Source organism: Cucumis sativus, chromosome 5, assembly GCF_000004075.3.
Source record: "Cucumis sativus cultivar 9930 chromosome 5, Cucumber_9930_V3, whole genome shotgun sequence".
In the NCBI taxonomy this organism is placed as follows: domain Eukaryota; kingdom Viridiplantae; phylum Streptophyta; class Magnoliopsida; order Cucurbitales; family Cucurbitaceae; genus Cucumis; species Cucumis sativus.
The window spans coordinates 8,808,967-8,827,927 of NC_026659.2; the positions used below are offsets into that span (position 1 = coordinate 8,808,967).

At 34.5% G+C, this 18,961-nt stretch overlaps 1 protein-coding gene across 1 annotated transcript; it reads right to left on the bottom strand.

The window, feature by feature from the left end:
• Positions 1–5,565: 5,565 nt before the first annotated feature.
• Positions 5,566–9,711, bottom strand: LOC116403891 (zinc finger CCCH domain-containing protein 17-like). Its single transcript, XM_031885796.1, has 3 exons — positions 9,163–9,711; positions 8,034–8,144; positions 5,566–7,893 (listed from the first exon to the last, which is right to left on the bottom strand). Exons 1-3 carry the CDS (start codon positions 9,298–9,300, stop codon positions 5,977–5,979), a joined length of 2,166 nt encoding a protein of 721 aa, XP_031741656.1. The 5' UTR covers positions 9,301–9,711; the 3' UTR covers positions 5,566–5,976.
• Between the last annotated feature and the right edge of the window lie 9,250 nt (positions 9,712–18,961).

The window sequence follows — 18,961 nt, forward strand, 5'->3', positions numbered from 1 at the left end:
TGTTTTGAAATAAATAATCTTTGCAACCTTTCCTTTAGTGGAAAATATCTTAGCACCTTTTGTGGAATTTGTTTCCCCTTTCTATCATTCAAGTTATATCTAGACTCTCCACAATGTGGACATTTGTCAAGTGATGCATAATCTTTCCAAAATAAAGCACAATCAAATTTGCACACATGGATTGCTTCATATCTCATCCCTAGGTCACATAGTTTTTTCTTAGGTTCATAGTAGGAGGCAGGTAGCTTCACACCATCTGTAAAGGTTTCATTTAATAATTCGAGCAACATATCAAAGGATTTGTCATTCCAACGATTAAGCACCTTAATATGCCTAAGTTTCACTAAAAAATTAAATGAAGTGAACTTTAGACATCTCGGATATAACTCCTCTTCTATTACAGGAAACATTCCACTTATTCTATTGGACTCATCTTGCTCGTTTGATTCTCTTGTAGTTTCTTCAAACATTGACCCATGTAGATCATTAATCATCTCCAGTATCTCACTATCCATAGTATCTCTAACTCCAATGTTTTCTCTAAGATTTACATTATCTTCTCTACGTTCACTTAAATTGGAAAACGTTGCACCTAGAAACCTTGAATTAGATCTTAAAAATGGAGAAATACCAATTGTATCTCCATGGAATGTCCATCGTCTATAAGTCGGGACATACCATATTTATACAAATGGCATTCTACGACGTCTAATCTATTCCAATTGACGTTCACATAATTTGAACAAGAACATCTTATTCTTCCCTCTTCGTCTAAATGATTTGTTGCAATTGTGCAAAAATTAGCAACACCATCAGAATATTCACTACAAGCTTGATCTCTTAAATTTATCCAACTTCGATCCATAATAGAGTACAATGCATAAAGTACCTAAGTTAGAAATCCAAGTGTTAGAATCAAAATCTTATACAAATTGCAAAATATCACACAAATAATGGATGAAAAGCCAAATAACAATTGCCTACAATTGCCACAAAATATCACCTCCAATTCAATTCTTAAAGACTTTTCTTTCTAAGTCTCAAAAGAAGAACATGTATAGAAATGGGAACCTATTGTGATATTTCAAAAGAAGAGAAAAAAGTGAGACCTATTATGATATTTGAGGAAAGAAAAATGAAAAATTAGTATTGTCTTAATTCATTCCACACTTTCAGTAAATTTTTGTATTTGTCTATTTTATTTTATGGTGAACATTTTCAAAATAGTAAGATCTCTTCTATCATGACATTTGATATTAAATTTTCTTTAATACAAATTATGATAATTATTTTATGAAGTTCTATATTAAAAAAAAAAAAAAAAAAAGTTAACCTTTAGCTAAGTGAAAATGACTAATTCGATTTTGAAAGTTAACCTCTAGTTAAAGTCTCAAAGGATCACAAACTATTTAGAATACATTTAAATTGGATTTGAGCTTGTAGTAATCCATATTTATCTTCGTTTTTAAGTGGATTGATTCGAATTTTTTAGTTTCCCTTTCTATCACATGTTTCATAATTTAGGTTGTAATCACCACTATGGTTTTCCTACTACTCTAAATACTCTCCATATATTCCCACTAGAACTTGCGATATGTTCCAGAAAATGTTTGAGCAACATGTTCAAATATCAAATACCCATTTGTTGAGTTAGGTTACATAGTAATCCTTTTGCTAAAGTAGAAAAATAATTTTATTTCTATTCAAAAGGGAAGTACTGCCAGACTCTAGAGACAAATGTTTTGTATCTATCAATAAGGCGAGTATAGCAGCAATAACTACTATCAAATTAAGATAAATGTCCTGTAGATGCAAGTTAAAAAATGGAGATTTCTTAAAAGCTCTCTTGTAGTCGCAGAGGGGAAAAAAAATAAAAAACTTATAAATTTCTAGCTTTTGTTTGCTCCAATTCTTTCCTTTGATGGCATTAAAATCTACATGTTTGCAATACATAACAAAAGTAAAATGGTCGTGAAAGAGAAGAACAAGAAAATACTCACCTGGTAATGAAGACATGGACAAAAACAGACATAGCCACTAACAATGAATTTTATCTTAATCTTAGGAATTCATCCCTCTTTGTTTTACAATAGACCTTAGGATAATATTTATTTTCAAATATTCCTCAAAATACTATCGAGCTCATGGTATTTGTATCTCTTCTCTAGTTTTAATTGAAACCCACCATCCCTCTGCTTCTTTTTGCAGTAGAAAAGTTGCTAACTTGACCTTCTTCTTTTTGAGACAGTCCATCACTTTAAAACACTTCTTTCAACATATTCAACTATGCTTTTGCGTCAGCCGGATCTTTGGATCCTTAAAAAATTGTAGCACCTAAAGATTTCAATCTTTCGATGCTATGTTTCTTTTTAGTCCTAATTTGCATTGTTCCCATTTGACTCCATGAATCTCTGAAACATCAGCCTATAGCTTTGTTCATCAATTTTGTCATGTCTCGTACTTGACTCACTTTCTAAAGTTTTATCCTCCTCCATGGGTATTGCTCGTACTTTTGCTTTTCTTTTTCTGGTATGGTGAGACATTCTTATTTTCCTGCAATCATAAACATTCTTAGTATTCTTAACTTTCAAATCTTAGTCCAACTATTTAATAAATAAAAAGTAATTATTTACAAACATACTTTTTATTTATTAACTTCATAAGTTTTCCTTACATACATAAGCACCATCTCTTTACACTTAGTACTTTTCTTCTTTTTCATTAAGATAACCTAACAAAGCTTATCTTTTCTCTTAATCGATGCCGCTAATTGTCGTCTAATAGATGGAGCTGCAAAGACTACCTCCATCTCTACTTGTCTATTCAGACTAAATGCTAAACAGTTATTCTTATGTTGTCCTCTTTGACAACATAAGTAACATTCAATTTCATCGGTAACACACTTTCATCTGTGAAACTTCTTACACTTATAACACTGCCTCTTTCTCTCCAATTTTGAAGTAACTTCTCCTTCTTCAGAACAAGATCCTACTGACTCTTGTTTACTTTCTTCCTTCATTTCTCTCAATCATACCTTCCAGTAGTGCTTGGAAAAGTATTCCCTTTCAAACATACTTTGGAGCACATCTCAATTCTATTTAGCTTCCTCAGCCAAATCTTCCTTCAGTGTAAACCATCATTCTTTTGCATCATCTATGAGCATGGTTTCAACTATTATTACTTTAATATCCTCATCACAACCTATTATTTCAAAGCACTCTCGTACCCTATGCATCCACTCTTTTCCCTCGGTAGGATATATTGAACCATCATACTTTTCTACTCCATAAAGTTCTAGACGTCCTCTTACGTTATTGTTTTCCATGAATCAGTGAGTAATAACATACATTTTCTTGTTTTAGTGCTTGAAATAACAATAGAAAATACTTACATAGATTTTTGGCAAGATTGTGTCTCGATTGCTGCTTACATACGTTGCATGCCAGACAACTTTATTGAAAACACAATTTTATTTGAAAACTTACTTTGACTTTTAGTGCTCTGTTCCCTAGGAACTTCATTACTCTGATACCAAGTTGTCACACCCGGCCTCGGACACCTGTTTGCTCGTCCAGAGACTTAAGAGAATTCTCCCAAGAGCTAGAAGACCATCATCAAATATTGAAGCTCCTTTGAAGATACGAGCTTTCTTCCAAGACTCCAACTTCAAGAACATCACGTGCTCTGCTTCCTCAAATCAAGCGTAAGCATCCAACCGAGAGAGATTTAGAGGATCAAATACTAGAGATCAAACTGCATCGCATCAAATCAACATAAATACAACATCAACACAAGTTCAACTCCATGAATCAAACTTATCCAAAAATCTCATGTGAACAAGCTTCTTTTAACAATATTTTCCTTATTTGAACTCCAATTTTGGTGATTCGAGACGTGTCAAAATCACTGTTCCAAGCTCTATGTTATGGACTATTCAAAACAATAAATCTGTTAATAAAAAAATTAGATTTGTTATCATCAAAATATTAATTAATTAATTTGAGGTTAAGGGTCAAAAAGATAACATAATGCTTATTGGGCTAGTGCTAATGATTTTTCGTCATCTATGCAAGCTTAAGGATAATCATGTATGAACAGGAGTTCATAGTTAGCTTAGGATTAAGATTTAGTTACCTAAGTCATAAATAGAAAGAAATAAACAGTTTTAAACATTAAACAGTGTTATAACGTAAAAGTGACTATTTCACGATTCGATCATATGTAAACTTTACATGAATAAATTTGGGATCATATCATTTGTACTAACTACAAAACATCTTGTATTCATAGTGTCCTCAAAACAAGGTACTCAATCTTATTCACATACTATAGAGCGTTTTAGCTATATATTCGAACTTGACTCATGTTTGTGTCTATACATAAAGTTCAAGTTTATACAAGATTACCTCGAAACCTTAGTTTATTGGATTCAATAGTATACTATTTCACGAATAATTCTTCATAACCACTTCATTGAAAAATAAAACAAAATATGATTACAAATTAAGACATAAAATTCAACACAATATACCAAAAGTCCAAATTGATCGATCGAACAGATGTCATTTTGACGAAGGAGGAGGGGGTCAGTTAGTGTCAATTTGAGAAAATTTTAAATCGACAAATTTTTTTAAAAAAATCAAAGAGTAAAATTAATTGATCGACTTTTACTCCTCAACAGTTAAAGTCGATTTTATACATTTACTAAATCCACCATAGTCGTTTAGTGGAAGTTTGATCATAAAAGCGACTTCAACCTACCAATACTCACCCCTAATACAATCATAAAAAAAATTAGGAGGCAATTGGTCCGGTTAATGGCAAAAGACAAGGAAATGACCATTCAAAAGAGTTCAAATGAAAACGATAGTTTGGGGTAATTTTGAAAAATTAAAAGTTGTCCATGTGAATAGATTAAAATATATATATATATATATATATATAGATAACTTCCGTTGTATATATATGGGAAGGATTTACAATTTAACACACAAGAACAAAAATATTCTTCAACGGTTACTCTTAAAGAAGTAGATTCGAGTAAGGAAGTAAAAAAGATTCGAGTGTACCTTTGTAGGCATAAATTCAAGAAAACCCCAAGAAAATAGTAAAAAAGAATTAAGAGTAGCTCAACAAAAACAAAGGAAAGTGATTTGAAGGAAACAGAAAATTTCCATTAATAGATATATATATACATTGAAAATAGTTATGCATTAAAATGACAATAAAAATTTGAAATAAAGACGAAATATTCCAATTGAAAATAATTCAGTTGTAATAGTCAAATTCAATAATTTGATCAAAACAGAATCCAACACAATGAAAAGTGGAAAATTCTTATCATCACTGTTTCCAAATTGAGTGTAGAAAAAACAGTGAAGAGAAAAGGTTTAGTACTAGAAGTAAAAGGTCAAAAGAAAGAGTGTGGGTTGTATTATCAAGTCTCAACCCCACAAAAAGAGAAAAGAAAAAGGAAAGAGTAAATAATGAAAAGACAGAAATGAGCAAAATATACAAATACACACCAAAAAAAAAACAGAGAGAGAGAGGTTAGATAATGGGATGTTGATGTTGAAAGATGCTTGAGAATATCATCAATTTTCTTATTTTAACTTCCTACTGTTACAACCATACTTTTTACTTTGTTTCAACTTGGAGAGCACAACTAAAATGCCTCAGCCAAACCCAACATCATCTCCCCATTCAAATCAGGATTAAAATATAATTCAAAACATAAAAAAAAAAATAATAATAATAATAATAATAATTAAAAATTAAAAATAAAGGAGGGTTCTTCTAAGTAATACAAGAGGAATTTCCAATAAGCTGAATTGCTGATGGTCTAGAAGGTTTTATCCATCGCAGCCACATACAATGCTCAATATCTTTGAACTGACCACATGCAAGTCCTCAGAAACAAAATGTTCATAGCAAGAGCATGTCTGATCTGTGCTGCCATTGTGATCGTGATCATGATCATGACATGACGCCAATCTTCTTGGCAAAATCATCACCATCTTCGTCATCCATGTACTCTTCTTCAGGATCTATGTTATCGCCCTCCTCGTATGTGTATTCCCCGTCATCCACTTGCTCGTATTCATATTCGCCATCATCTCTTTGATCATCTCCTTCATACTCTTGGTCCTCTTCCACCAATCCTTCATCATAAGCTTCAATCCCGTGGTCATCGGCCGAATGCATAGGCTGAGAAGAACGGCGATGAGGTACGTCAATATTTTCTTCCTCTTGCACAAAAGTTTCAGCTGGAGCAGATTTGACTCCGTCAAGGCTATTTGTTTCGTCCTTGCCTGTTGATGATAGAACACTTTGCTTCAACTGGTGAGTAGTGGAGCGTTCCATTGATCTTTCACTGTTGTCTCTTTCAGCATTATTTATAGGAAGATCAACAGCGGCTTTAACTTGTCTCTTCCTTTTTAGAATCTCACTGAGAGACTTTGGTCCTTCAAACGACAGTTCGCCTCCTGATTGATCAATATCGAAGCCTTTTCTTTTGCCAAGGGTTTGCTGCTCCTTGCTAACAATGTGCTTGTCGCCTTTCAGCTCAGCCAGACTTTTTGGAGCAGCAAAGTCAGATGTTCCATCCGTTCTCTCTCTTCTAGAATTAAAACCATTAAAGGTTCTACGCTCATTGTTATAATCTTCTTCCAGTCTGCCTTTTATTTCATCTCTATTGCTTCCCTGATTAGACAAGGACTGTGACCTCCCTGGTGACGATCTTCCCCAGGGTCTTCCCCGGTTCAAATCTCTTTCTGGCCGTATATCACTACTCCTAACTGGTGATGGTATCCTTGGAAGCTTTATCCTACCTCGGAGACGGTTACTCACAGTGCTTTCTTGAGAGGAGTGAGAATCTCTCCTAGAAGAGCGATAATTCCTTTCTTCAGGGCGACTAGCAGCATTTTCATTATTGATCACAGATCTCAAACCATTTCCCCTTCTCTGCTTGTTTAAACGGTGACGTAAATCCACATTCTGAACATGTTCTGGACTGTTAGATTTCGGGAAGATCCTTCTTTCCATCTGGGCAGAGCTCAAAGACAGCTTATCAGACGAGGTCCTACGATGGTCCCAACCATACTGCCCCCCTTGCCTACTTTCGTAGTCATAGTCTGTTACATCATTATAAACATCATGATCAACATCACCCATCATTTTATAATCAGCAGAATGATTGATGTCATAATCATTCATAGAAGTCATATTTCCTCCCTCGTGACCTCTTGACCTCCCATACTGTTCTTCACTGCCATAATAACCAGAGCCTCTAAGCTCATCATCGACAAGAACATCAAAACCTGGAGACGACTCCTTCAAAAACTCATCAGCATCCTTACCATTCTGTAATCCATGATCATCTATTACATGACTCTGTTGCAGTCGATTGGCTCTACTTAGTGAACACTCATTTATAGTTGGAAGAGCATTTGTAGTCTTGTACCTTGAACCACCATCAGCCATTTCTGCAGGTGGTATGCTCTTCTCATTGAGTTTTCCAATCTTTGACGGCACAGTTTCATCTTTCGTTGCAATTTTAACAGATGAACCACTAATTGACTTCAAAAAATTAGCTTGAGGAATCTTCTGTTCTTGGCTGCTCCTTTGGGTACCACCAGAAACTTTCTTGACACTTGGTGGCTCGCCAGCTTGGGCATTTGCTCCCATCTGAGGCACTTTGTTTGTTTGAACTGAAGGAGGTCCATGCAAGAATGCACATCGATCTCCTTTCAGACATAGACCCTTCTGGAAAAAAATGCAGGGGACTGCTTGTTTACTCGAGTTGACAGGAGTAGAGGGAATTGCTGCAGTTTGAGAAGGAATCTGAGAACTCGGAGTTGTTGAATGAGGAGTTCCTACCAAGCCATCCAAAGGCTAAAAGAGAATAATAACAAGAGAATACGAGGGAGAGATGAAAATCAATCAACTTACGCTTGAAACAAAAATGCTTAAATACAAAATATATATACTAAAGAAAATAAACAGTTGCTACAAAGCAAGAGAACAGAACTTACTGGATGTCTGAATGAACATTTTGGATTCAAGCAGTTACCATTTAACCAGAACCAGCAATCCCTAGGATTGACCCGGGCATATTCACTGTGACGATACTCACATTCACTCCCCTGTTGGAAATTACATAAAAAGATATTACTTACAAATTCAACATCAATGATACATCTAATTGTGTCCATGGCGTATTTTCAACAAGCATATGGCTCCCCGATGTTCTCATAAAACATCGTAATTGAAAAATAACTGTCTTGATTTTTAGGATTTGGGAATCAAACTAGCTAACACTTACATCGATTATCTAAATGCAAAGAAAAGTGAATTAATGAAACGGCCAACTTATACTAAAAGGGCCAACAAGTATAATAGGTAAACTCTAAATCGGGATGAGAAGCAAAGACCGTTGTAAATTCTTTATTCATAAACATAGCTATATTACTATTACATAAATCAGATGTTTCCAATTTAGGGTTACCAGAATAATACTTAGAGGACAAAAGAGAAAGAAAATCCAATGAGTTTGATAGAAGTATAGGAATATGCATCTACAAGGGTTTTAAAACATGCTAAACACATCTGACAAGAATTAAGAAAATCAATTAACGCATCATGTTCCAGTACTAAATCCCGAGTATAAGGAAACTTGTAAGTAGGAACACATGAAAAACGTTGAGGAAATATTCTACAACAATCACACCTTACATTTAAATGCCATTGCAACGCATTCAATTATTATCGTAAATGAGTACCAGCAGTAGAACTCCAGCCACAGATTTTCACACATCTACACACTCACACACACATGACCATCAATCAAAAACAAACATCCTTCCCCAAGTCATACAATGCACAATTTGACCCTAGAAAGTGTGAAATTGACAACAAAAACACTTGAGAAGAAAACGGATGAATTTAATTAAATCCCTAGTGATTTGGGGAAAAACAAACAACAAGTGCATTGAAAAAAGCAAAATTTCTAAATCCTAATTTTTCACCAGTAGCTAAATCCTAGGATCTTAACGTACACAGATCTTATTCAATAAGAAAAAATTCAGAAGAGGGATCAAAATAATTCGAAATTTAAGGGGGGAAAGGGGGTGGAATCAAGGAAAATTAGAGTAAAAACAAAACCTTTTTACAAGTCAAAGGAGAAGCAAGAAAGTAAACACAGTCTGTATTCCTCTTAATAGCCTCCTCTTCAGCAGCAGATGTGGATTGAGGCAAAGACTGCGGTGGTTGTTCAAGAACTTGAGGCCCGCCTCCTACCATAGCGATCCAAAAAAAAAAAAAAAAAAAGAACCCAGAAGATCGCTTTGTTCACAGATCCAACAACACCCGAAGAATCCCAAAAAATCAAATAATCGCAGTAGCGATTCTGATCTAAAAAGGACCAGAAAACAAAATTAAGAAAATAATAGAGGCAACCGCGATGGCGATTGACAAAAAAAAGAAACGAAGGTGGAAGTGGAGGAAAGTGTTGTTATGGAAGATTAAAGGGAAGGAGAGTGTAAAAGAGTGGTGTGAAGGTGAAATTCATGAGAAGGAGAAGGAGAAGGAGAAGGAGAAGGAGAAGGAGAAGAGTGAGTATGATGAGAGGATTTGGGGGAAAAATCCCTAATTGAGAAAGGAAAGGCCAAAGAGGCAAAGAGAATGGTTGAGATGCAATTTAAGGGGCTGTGTGTGTGTGTGTGTTTCTGCCGTTTTTATACGTTTTAAAATTATTAATAATTCTTTTTTCTTTCCTTTTATATTCTAAAAATACACTTTTAATAACCTAAATTAATTAATTATCATCCTAATGTCTTTCTTCTTTAAATATGTTTTAATTATGTCTTCACTTCACATCATTTTATTTAAGCTTTCACTTCAATTTTGATCATATTTTAACATATGCTTAGAATTTTGGGTTTAAATTTAATAAAAATTATCAAAAAATATAACAATAAAATAACTTTTATTTAAACTAAAACATTCTTTAAAAACTACACTTTAGTTTTTTAAAAGCTAAACATTACCTATTCAAAGTTACAGATATTTGTGAATGAGATTGTAGCATGAAGTTATTAGATTTTTGCGTTTGTAAATTATATTTTTATTTTCTTCTAATGAGATTAATATAAATATTTCATGTAACATGACATTTTTAAATAAACTAAATAATCAATTATGACCATTACAAAATATATAGGATAAATTAATTTTTTATTTACACATTACGGAGATGGAGATCAACTTTTTTATTTTTAGGTATTAAAAAAATGTTGCTTCACTTAAGTTTATTTTGGTATGAATTAATTGATTTAATAAACTACTAAACTATGGCCATTAATTTTCTACTTTGTAATGAAATTAATATTAAATATTATTATATTATAATCTTGTCGAGTGAGTTTATTAAATAGAGTAAAATGAATAAAAATATCAAACTGATTCACTATTATTTATAATTATAAAAATTGATAAAAGTCTAGAATTTTGGTATATTTTTAACAATTTGATAGTCATAATATTTTTATAATTAATCTCTTCCCTTATTTTGGATATAAAATGAGCATAGTTGATTATGGAGTCATTTAGCAAACTAATTAAAAACAATTACAAGAATTATTTTTAGAAACAACTGTTTTTAAAATAATATATAAATGAATCGATAATAAATAATCAAACAGTTATTATAACTAAAAAAAACTAATATAATAATAATAAAATAAATTATTTCCTAAACAAAATTTAAAATTTGACTTTCGATATTTATTATTCATTTTAGTTTGGAGTATTTAACGTGAGATAATATATCTATATATAAATATTTAGTTGTATGAGATTTGATGTGGGATATTACATATTTATTTTTTATTATAAGTATTTGGTTTATTTTTTTCTTTTTCATATAATTTCTATTTATTTTCATTTATTTGTCATTGTTATATGGATTTTTACATTTTTTCAATTCATATGTTTTTATTGTTGCTCGAGTTAGGTACATTTTTTTTATTCTACAAATTCTTTAGTTTTTCGAAAATATACGATGATTTATATTTTGTGTTGATAAACATATTGAAAAGTAAAAATATATCTCATATATTGTTTGATATATAAGATTATATATTGTAAAATTGTTGTATCCGTCAACTTATTTGGTTTAGTTATTAATTTCAAATGTATATCATGTTTACTTCAAATATAATTATAACAATTATAGATTTTTAGTAAGTTACATGATCGTAAGATATATATTTTACGTAATTTCTCATGTATATTTAATTATTTCGTATATGTATAACTTATATTATTATATAATAAAAGTGTAATAATGTTCTATATAACGCATGATATATTATGAATTTCCAATTAATTTGATCCAATAATATACTATATAATAAAATTAGTTGTAATGATTGTAATATATTTGTTTCACATATTGTATATATCGAGTTTTTCGTATGCTAAGTATATTGAATGTGTAGTTTTAAATTGACTTAAATGAATAATATGAAAAATCTAATGTGTCAATTTAGAAACAAAATTTTAAATATAAAAATAATATTGTCCGATGAATGTAATATATTCAGCTGCAATTCAAAGAAAATTATGAACAATATACATGGTTGGTTTAGAAAATAGAATTTTTATGAACTATTGTGTAACTCTTGAAACGACATTTTGTAACGTATTATATACAATATTATTATGTCCTTGTAACGTATTATACACAATATTCCTCGGTATATAAGGAATAAACATGGAAACTGAAACCAACTTCATATACTTAAAAAAAATCTAAAATGGTCTTTAAATATATGATAAAAACATTGCAAATTTGGATGTAATATAATCGTTATAAATTAAAACCATATTCCTCTCAAAATGAACAAAATTAATCTTTACTAAGGTAAGAAAAATCAATTGAAATACCTAAAAATTCATTCTAATAATCATTTTAAAAATACATTCTAATGTGTGTTTGATACAAAAAAAAAAAGAAAAAACAACGTTATATAAGATGATAATTGGACATAATATAAAAGATGAAAAAAATATGAACTCACTCGAAAAGATTTGAGGGAAGAAGAAAAAACGGATGAAAATATAGTTTAGTTAAAATATCGTAGATAATATATTTCACTAGAAAACATGACAGAAATGAACGACAAAGTATAACAAATACAAGATCTACTTAAAGAAGAAAAAATTGGAGGAGAGAGAGTTTAGTTGAAAGATGGTAGACAACATATTTATCAAACAAATAAATGAATTAAGAGTTGGTTGAGGAGTTTGGTATTCCCTTTCTTCATTCCAAAACAAATAAATAAATGAGAAACTATATTTCATTTTCTCAAAGAAAAACACAAAATAAAAAAATTATCATCCTGATTAAAAAAACATTATAAAATTTTTAAATTTTATTCCAAATCATAAATCCATTAAAAAAATGTCAATTTGCCAATTTTCTCTATTAATGTAAATTCTATAAATTAGGCTAATTACATTACATTAGGCTAATTATACTACATTCCTTATTTAATTTGGGTAAATTAGCTATTTATGCATCATTTCATACTCTTGTAAATTACAGAACATTTATCAATAAAATACAAAAGGAATATTCTCCAGCATATTCTCTTACATTGTATCAGAGACTGAAAACCCTAGATCTATCTCAATCGTCGCCGTCGCCGCCACCGCCAACCACCCGTGAACCGTCGAGTCTCTGTTAACTCCAGGAAGAGCTGCGTCCCGAATCGTCTCCATCCCGCATCTTCATCGCGCCTCGCACCCATTCCACCACAGCATCGGTGTCGCGCCGATTATTCGCAGCCTCGGCATCGCAGGTGTCCATCCGCTTCGATCTGTTCATTTCCGCTCTGATCTGTCTCCATCCGCGAAGCGCCAATCTATGTCGCTCCGATCTGTCTCCAGTCTACGCCGCTGAGATACATTCCATCCGCTTCGATCTGTTCATTTCCGCTCCGATCTGTCTCCATCCGCGAAGCGCCAATCTACGCCGCTCTGATCTGTCTCCAGTCTACGCCGCTGAGATACGTTCCTCTGTCGTTCCAAGCCGCATGCGACTTCTCTTCCAGTCGTGAGTGCAAGATGACGTCTACCGTCCGACGCCGCCCACCAGATCTGACGAATCTTTCAGTCGTTTGTCTTCAATTGTTTGTCTCCGTTCACAGTCGTGACCCTCTATCCGTATTCTGTAATCCAGTCGCCGCGACCCAGCCGTGAACCCCTGAATCCAGTCGCCGCGACCCAGCCGTGAAGACGCTCACCTGTCACGAATCCCAGTCTTGCAAATCTCAGTCGCAAAATACAGTAAAACCCAGATCTGACGAATCCAGTCACGAATCAGTCAAAACTCGGCCGAAAATCCTCATTGTTAACCTCAAATCAAAATGGAGAGAGACCATATCTTTAGACCCATTTCTACAATACTTGATGGTACAGATTATATCACATGGGCAAATCAAATGAAAAGTTTTCTTATTGGAAGAAAACTATGGCGCATTGTAACTGGCGACATCACCAAACCAACTGCAAAGGAAGGGGATAACAAATTCATTGAACGTCTCGAAGACTGGGACAGTAAAAATCATCAAATTATCACCTGGCTTGGTAACACCTCTATTCCCGCTATACATGCACAGTTTGATGCCTTTGATGATGCTAAAATATTATGGGATTTCTTGTCTACACGCTTCAAGTCTATTGGTTTAGCCCATTATTACCAACTGCACAATACACTTGTAAATCTAAATCAAGATATTGGTCAGTCTGTTAATGAATATTTGGCAGTTCTTCAACCCATTTGGACTCAACTTGACCAAACGAGCATCAGCAAAGATCATCTTCACCTTATTAAAGTCCTTATGGGATTACGTCCAGAATATGAATCTGTTAGAGCTGCTTTACTACACCGGAATCCCTTACCCTCATTAGATGCAGCTATTCAAGAAATTTTGTTTGAAGAAAAGCGTCTTGGCATAAACTCTACTAAACAATCTGATGTTGTCCTTGCCAGCACATACAGAGCCGCAAATATGTTTTGTAAGAATTGTAAGCTCTCTGGTCACAAATTTATTAACTGTCCTAAAATAGAGTGCAGGTACTGCCATAAACATGGTCACATTCTGGATAACTGCCCTACCAGACCACCCCGACCTCCTGGCACTTCCACAAAAGAGAAAAATTTTACCAAACCTGGTTCCTCATCTGTTGTTGCTGCAACCTCGGATGATTCATCCCTCATTCAGATAAGTGATCTTCAGAGCTTATTGAATCAACTAATTTCATCATCATCTACTCTTGTTGTTTCATCAGGTAATCGATGGCTTCTTGATTCTGCCTGTTGTAATCATATGACCTCTGACTCTTCTCTTATGTCTACTTCTAGCCCTACAAAATCTTTACCTCCTATTTATGCTGCTGATGGTAATTGTATGAACATCTCTCATACTGGTACCATTGATACTCCCAGTTTACATCTTCCCCATACTTACTGTGTTCCTAACCTGACTTTAATCTAGTGTCTGTTGGTCAATTATGTGATCTTGGCTTAAATGTTTCATTTTCTCCCAATGGTTGTCAGGTTTAGGATCCGCAGACGGACGGACGATTGGAACGGGTCGCAAAGTGGGAAGATTGTTTGAGCTCACATCACTTCGGGTTTCATCTCCTTCTTCCATCTCTACTTCAGTCACTGATTCTGACACATATCAGTGGCATTTTCGTCTTGGTCATGCTTCCTCTGAAAAACTTCGCCATTTAATTTCTGTTAACAATTTGAATAATCTTACTAAGTTTGTTCCTTTTAATTGTTTGAATTGCAAACTTGCTAAACAACCTGCCTTATCTTTTTCTCAATTCATCTCTAAATGTGATAAACCTTTTGATTTAGTGCATTCTGATATTTGGGGTCCTGCCCCAATTACTACTGTTCATGGTTATCGCTATTATGTTTTATTCATTGATGACTACTCTCGATTTACATGGATTTCCTTTCTAAAACATCGTTCTGAATTATCTCGCACATATATTGAGTTTGCTAACATGATTCACACTCAATTTTCCTCTCCCATCAAAATTCTTCGCACCGATAATGCTTTGGAATATAAAGATTCCATCCTTCTTTCTTTTCTTTCCCAACAGGGCACTATTGTTCAGCGCTCTTGCCCTCATACCTCTCAACAAAATGGACGTGCTGAGCGCAAACATCGTCACATTCTTGACTCAGTACGTGCCCTCCTTCTTTCTGCCTCTTGTCCAGAAAAATTCTGGGTGAAGCTGCCCTTACATCAGTATATACAATCAATCGTCTCCCTTCCTCTGTTCTTCAAAACACCTCTCCATTCGAAAAACTATATGGTATTTCTCCCGACTATTCTAAACTCAAAGTTTTTGGTAGTGCCTGCTTCGTTATTTTACATCCTCATGAACACAATAAGCTTGAACCATGTGCCCGTCTCTGTTGTTTCCTTGGCTATGGCACCGAACACAAAGGATTTCGTTGTTGGGACCCTCTTTCCAACCGACTCCGGATATCTCGGCATGTCACCTTTTGGGAACACACTATGTTCTCTCGTTTGTCCTCCTTCCACACCTCTTTCTCTAGTCCTCAATCTTTCTTTACAAATACATCTGTTGACCTTTTTCCTCTCTCTGAACCCACCTTGGATACTGAGCTTGCACAATCTTCACCTGCTACTGCAAATCCGGATCCACCGTCTGTCTCCGATGATGTTCCTGAATCGCCACCGGCTACTCCTCTTCGTCGCTCTACCCGGGTAAGAGAACCTCCCACTCATCTCACTGATTACCATTGTTTCTCTACCATTGTTTCCCTTGTTGAACCCACCTCTTATCAAGAGGCCAGTACTAACCCAGTATGGCAGAAAGCAATGGATGAAGAATTATAGGCTCTTGAAAAGACGCACACTTGGGACTATGTTGACTTACCTCCCGGTAAAAGACCCATTGGTTGCAAATGGATTTACAAAATCAAAACTCACTCTGATGGAACTATTGAACGTTATAAAGCTCGGCTTGTTGCAAAAGGATACTCACAAGAATATGGGATTGACTATGAAGAAACATTTGCCCCTGTTGCCCGGATGACATCTGTTCGCAGCTTGTTAGCTGTTGCTGCTGCCAAACAGTGGCCTCTTCTTCAGATGGATGTCAAAGATGCCTTTCTTAACGGAAACCTATCTGAAGAAGTGTATATGAAGCCACCTCAGGGAACTTCTCCTCCTCCCAACAAGGTGTGTCTCCTTCGTCGCGCTCTATACGGTCTAAAACAGGCTCCACGAGCTTGGTTTGCCACGTTTAGCTCCACCATTACTCAACTTGGATTTACCTCCAGCTCTCACGACAGTGCCCTTTTTCACACGACAGACAACCCATGGTATTGTTCTTCTCCTTCTTTATGTTGATGATATGATTATTACTGGTAATGATCAACAGGCCATATCCGACCTACAACAATGGTCAACATTTTGAGATGAAAGACCTTGGATCTCTCAATTACTTTCTCGGTCTTGAAGTCTCTCACCGTTCAGATGGTTATCTGTTATCTCAAGCGAAATATGCATCTGATCTAATAGCGCGCTCAGGAATTACAGACTTCACCACATCTTCAACACCGTTAGATCCTCATGTTCATCTAACTCCGTTTGATGGTATTCCTCTTGACGATGCAAGCTTGTATCGGCAACTTGTTGGCAGTCTTATATACCTAACAGTAACTCGCCCAGATATTGCATATGCTGTTCATATTGTCAGTCAATTTATGGCTGCTCCTCGAACAATTCATTTCACTGCTGTTCTACGCATACTTCGCTATGTCAAAGGCACCTTGGGACATGGTCTTCAATTCTCATCTCAGTCTTCCCTTGTGTTGTCGGGATATTCTGATGCTGATTGGGCGGGGGATCCTACTGATTGACGATCCACCACAGGATACTGTTTTTACTTAGGTGATTCTCTCATCTCATGGCGTAGTAAGAAACAAAGTGTTATATCCCGTTCCAGTACGGAATCTGAATATCGTGCTCTGGCTGATGCTACAGCTGAACTTATATGGCTTCGGTGGCTCCTTGCTGATATGGGTGTCCCTCAACAGGGCCCTACCCTCCTCCATTATGACAATCGTAGTGCCATTCAGATTGCTCACAATGATGTGTTTCATGAACGTACAAAACACATTGAAAATGACTGTCACTTTGTTCGTCACCACCTCCTAAGCAACACCCTCCTCTTACGTTCTGTTTCTACTATTGAACAACCTGCGGATATCTTCACCAAAGCCTTGCCATCTAATCGATTCTGTCAATTACTTACCAAACTCAAGTTGATCGCCACTCTACCACATTGAGTTTGAGGGAGGGTATTAATGTAAATTCTGTAAATTAGGCTAATTACATTACATTAGGCTAATTATACTACATTCCTTATTTAATTTGGGTAAATTAGCTATTTATGCATCATTTCATACTCTTGTAAATTACAGAACATTTATCAATAAAATACAAAAGGAATATTCTCTAGCATATTCTCTTACATTCTCAATGTTAAGTCTTAGTTCTTCCCTTAGATTCATTAAAAAAAGAAAGATATATTTTAAATCATTTTTTATAAAAAAAATTGTAAATTAAATTTAAAATTTACCAAATTTCAAAGAACATTTTAATCACATTTTTGCCCAAATGCATAGTATGATTAAATTGACATATTAACTCGAGCCAAATCCAAGAACAAATTCACTGGTATTTTTTTAGTTTATTGTTTTCGAGATTCATTCATTCATACATGTGCACAAATATCGAAAAGGGGCATTTGTTGAACACGAAATTTTGACCAATTAAATTACACTACATCATCATAATAAATATGTTAATGATTATGCTTTTGTTTGAGTTTGGATAATTAAGTTTACTCAACCCAACTCAATCTGGGTCCAACCAACAACTCGGCTCAAGCCCAAGTTCAAAAAGCAAATGGACTCAAGTCCAAGTTCAAAAAGCAAATGGACTCAAGTCCAAGTTCAGCTCGCAAATGGGCTCAAGTCCAAATCCAAGTCCAACAAGCAAATTGGCCCAAGTCCAAGCCCAACAAACAAATGAGCCTAAGCCCACCTAAAGCCCATGAAATTTCTCTATAAATAGAGATCATTGTCATTCATTTTGAAGGGTCTTTTGGTTGAAGGAAGAATTGAAGCTCTAAAGTACTGAATCTCTGAAAAATTGATGATTCAAACTTCTACAAAGCTCTCAAGACGTGCAAGTTCTTATCAACTTCGAGATCATCATCTTCTGAAAGATTGAAGACTTCAAACTTTCCTTGAATTCCAAAAGACTGAAGCTCAAATAGACTTGCAACTTCAACATCCTAAAGACCAAAGATTAAGAAATTCTAAGTTTTTAACTTGTATTCGAGAGAAAGCATCCAAGGAGTAAATACTAGAGATTGTATTCACAATATTAATCAATATATCAAAGTTCAATTCCACGAATTACATTTATTCGAAATCTCGTGTGAACAGAGTTAAAGCTTGGAGGTTTGATTCAAGTAAGTGCAAACTTTTCCTTCTTTGTTTAAGAAGATGTAGAGCAAGTTGCTAGATGAGGTTGTTTGATTTAGACTCAAAATTTGGATAAAAGCTCGTTCAAACTATGAAAAGTTTTGTATAAGTGGTTTTGAGCAAGCTAAGGCTACCAAGACTCCAAAGAAAATAAGGTTAACTAGAAAAGGATTTCCCTTGAGTAGAAAGAAGGAAAGAGAAGTAAGTGAGGGGGTTGTTTTGTAACACTCAAAATTTGAGGTATTTCTCACAGTTTATCGATCGATTTTCTTATCTAAAATAATCTTGGGTGTTTTGTGGTTATAGTTTGGTATGGGGGAGAGAGTTTATTTATTGGAGGGAATAAAA

Excerpts from the sequence above, each read along its gene's own strand:
- LOC116403891 (XM_031885796.1), bottom strand. The coding sequence starts at position 9,300 with ATGGTAGGAGGCGGGCCTCAAGTTCTTGAACAACCACCGCAGTCTTTG. Across the intron at positions 8,145-9,162 it reads CTCCTTTGACTTGTAAAAAG|GGGAGTGAATGTGAGTATCG; the intron begins GTTTTGTTTTTA and ends AATTTCCAACAG. Across the intron at positions 7,894-8,033 it reads AATGTTCATTCAGACATCCA|CCTTTGGATGGCTTGGTAGG; the intron begins GTAAGTTCTGTT and ends ATTCTCTTTTAG.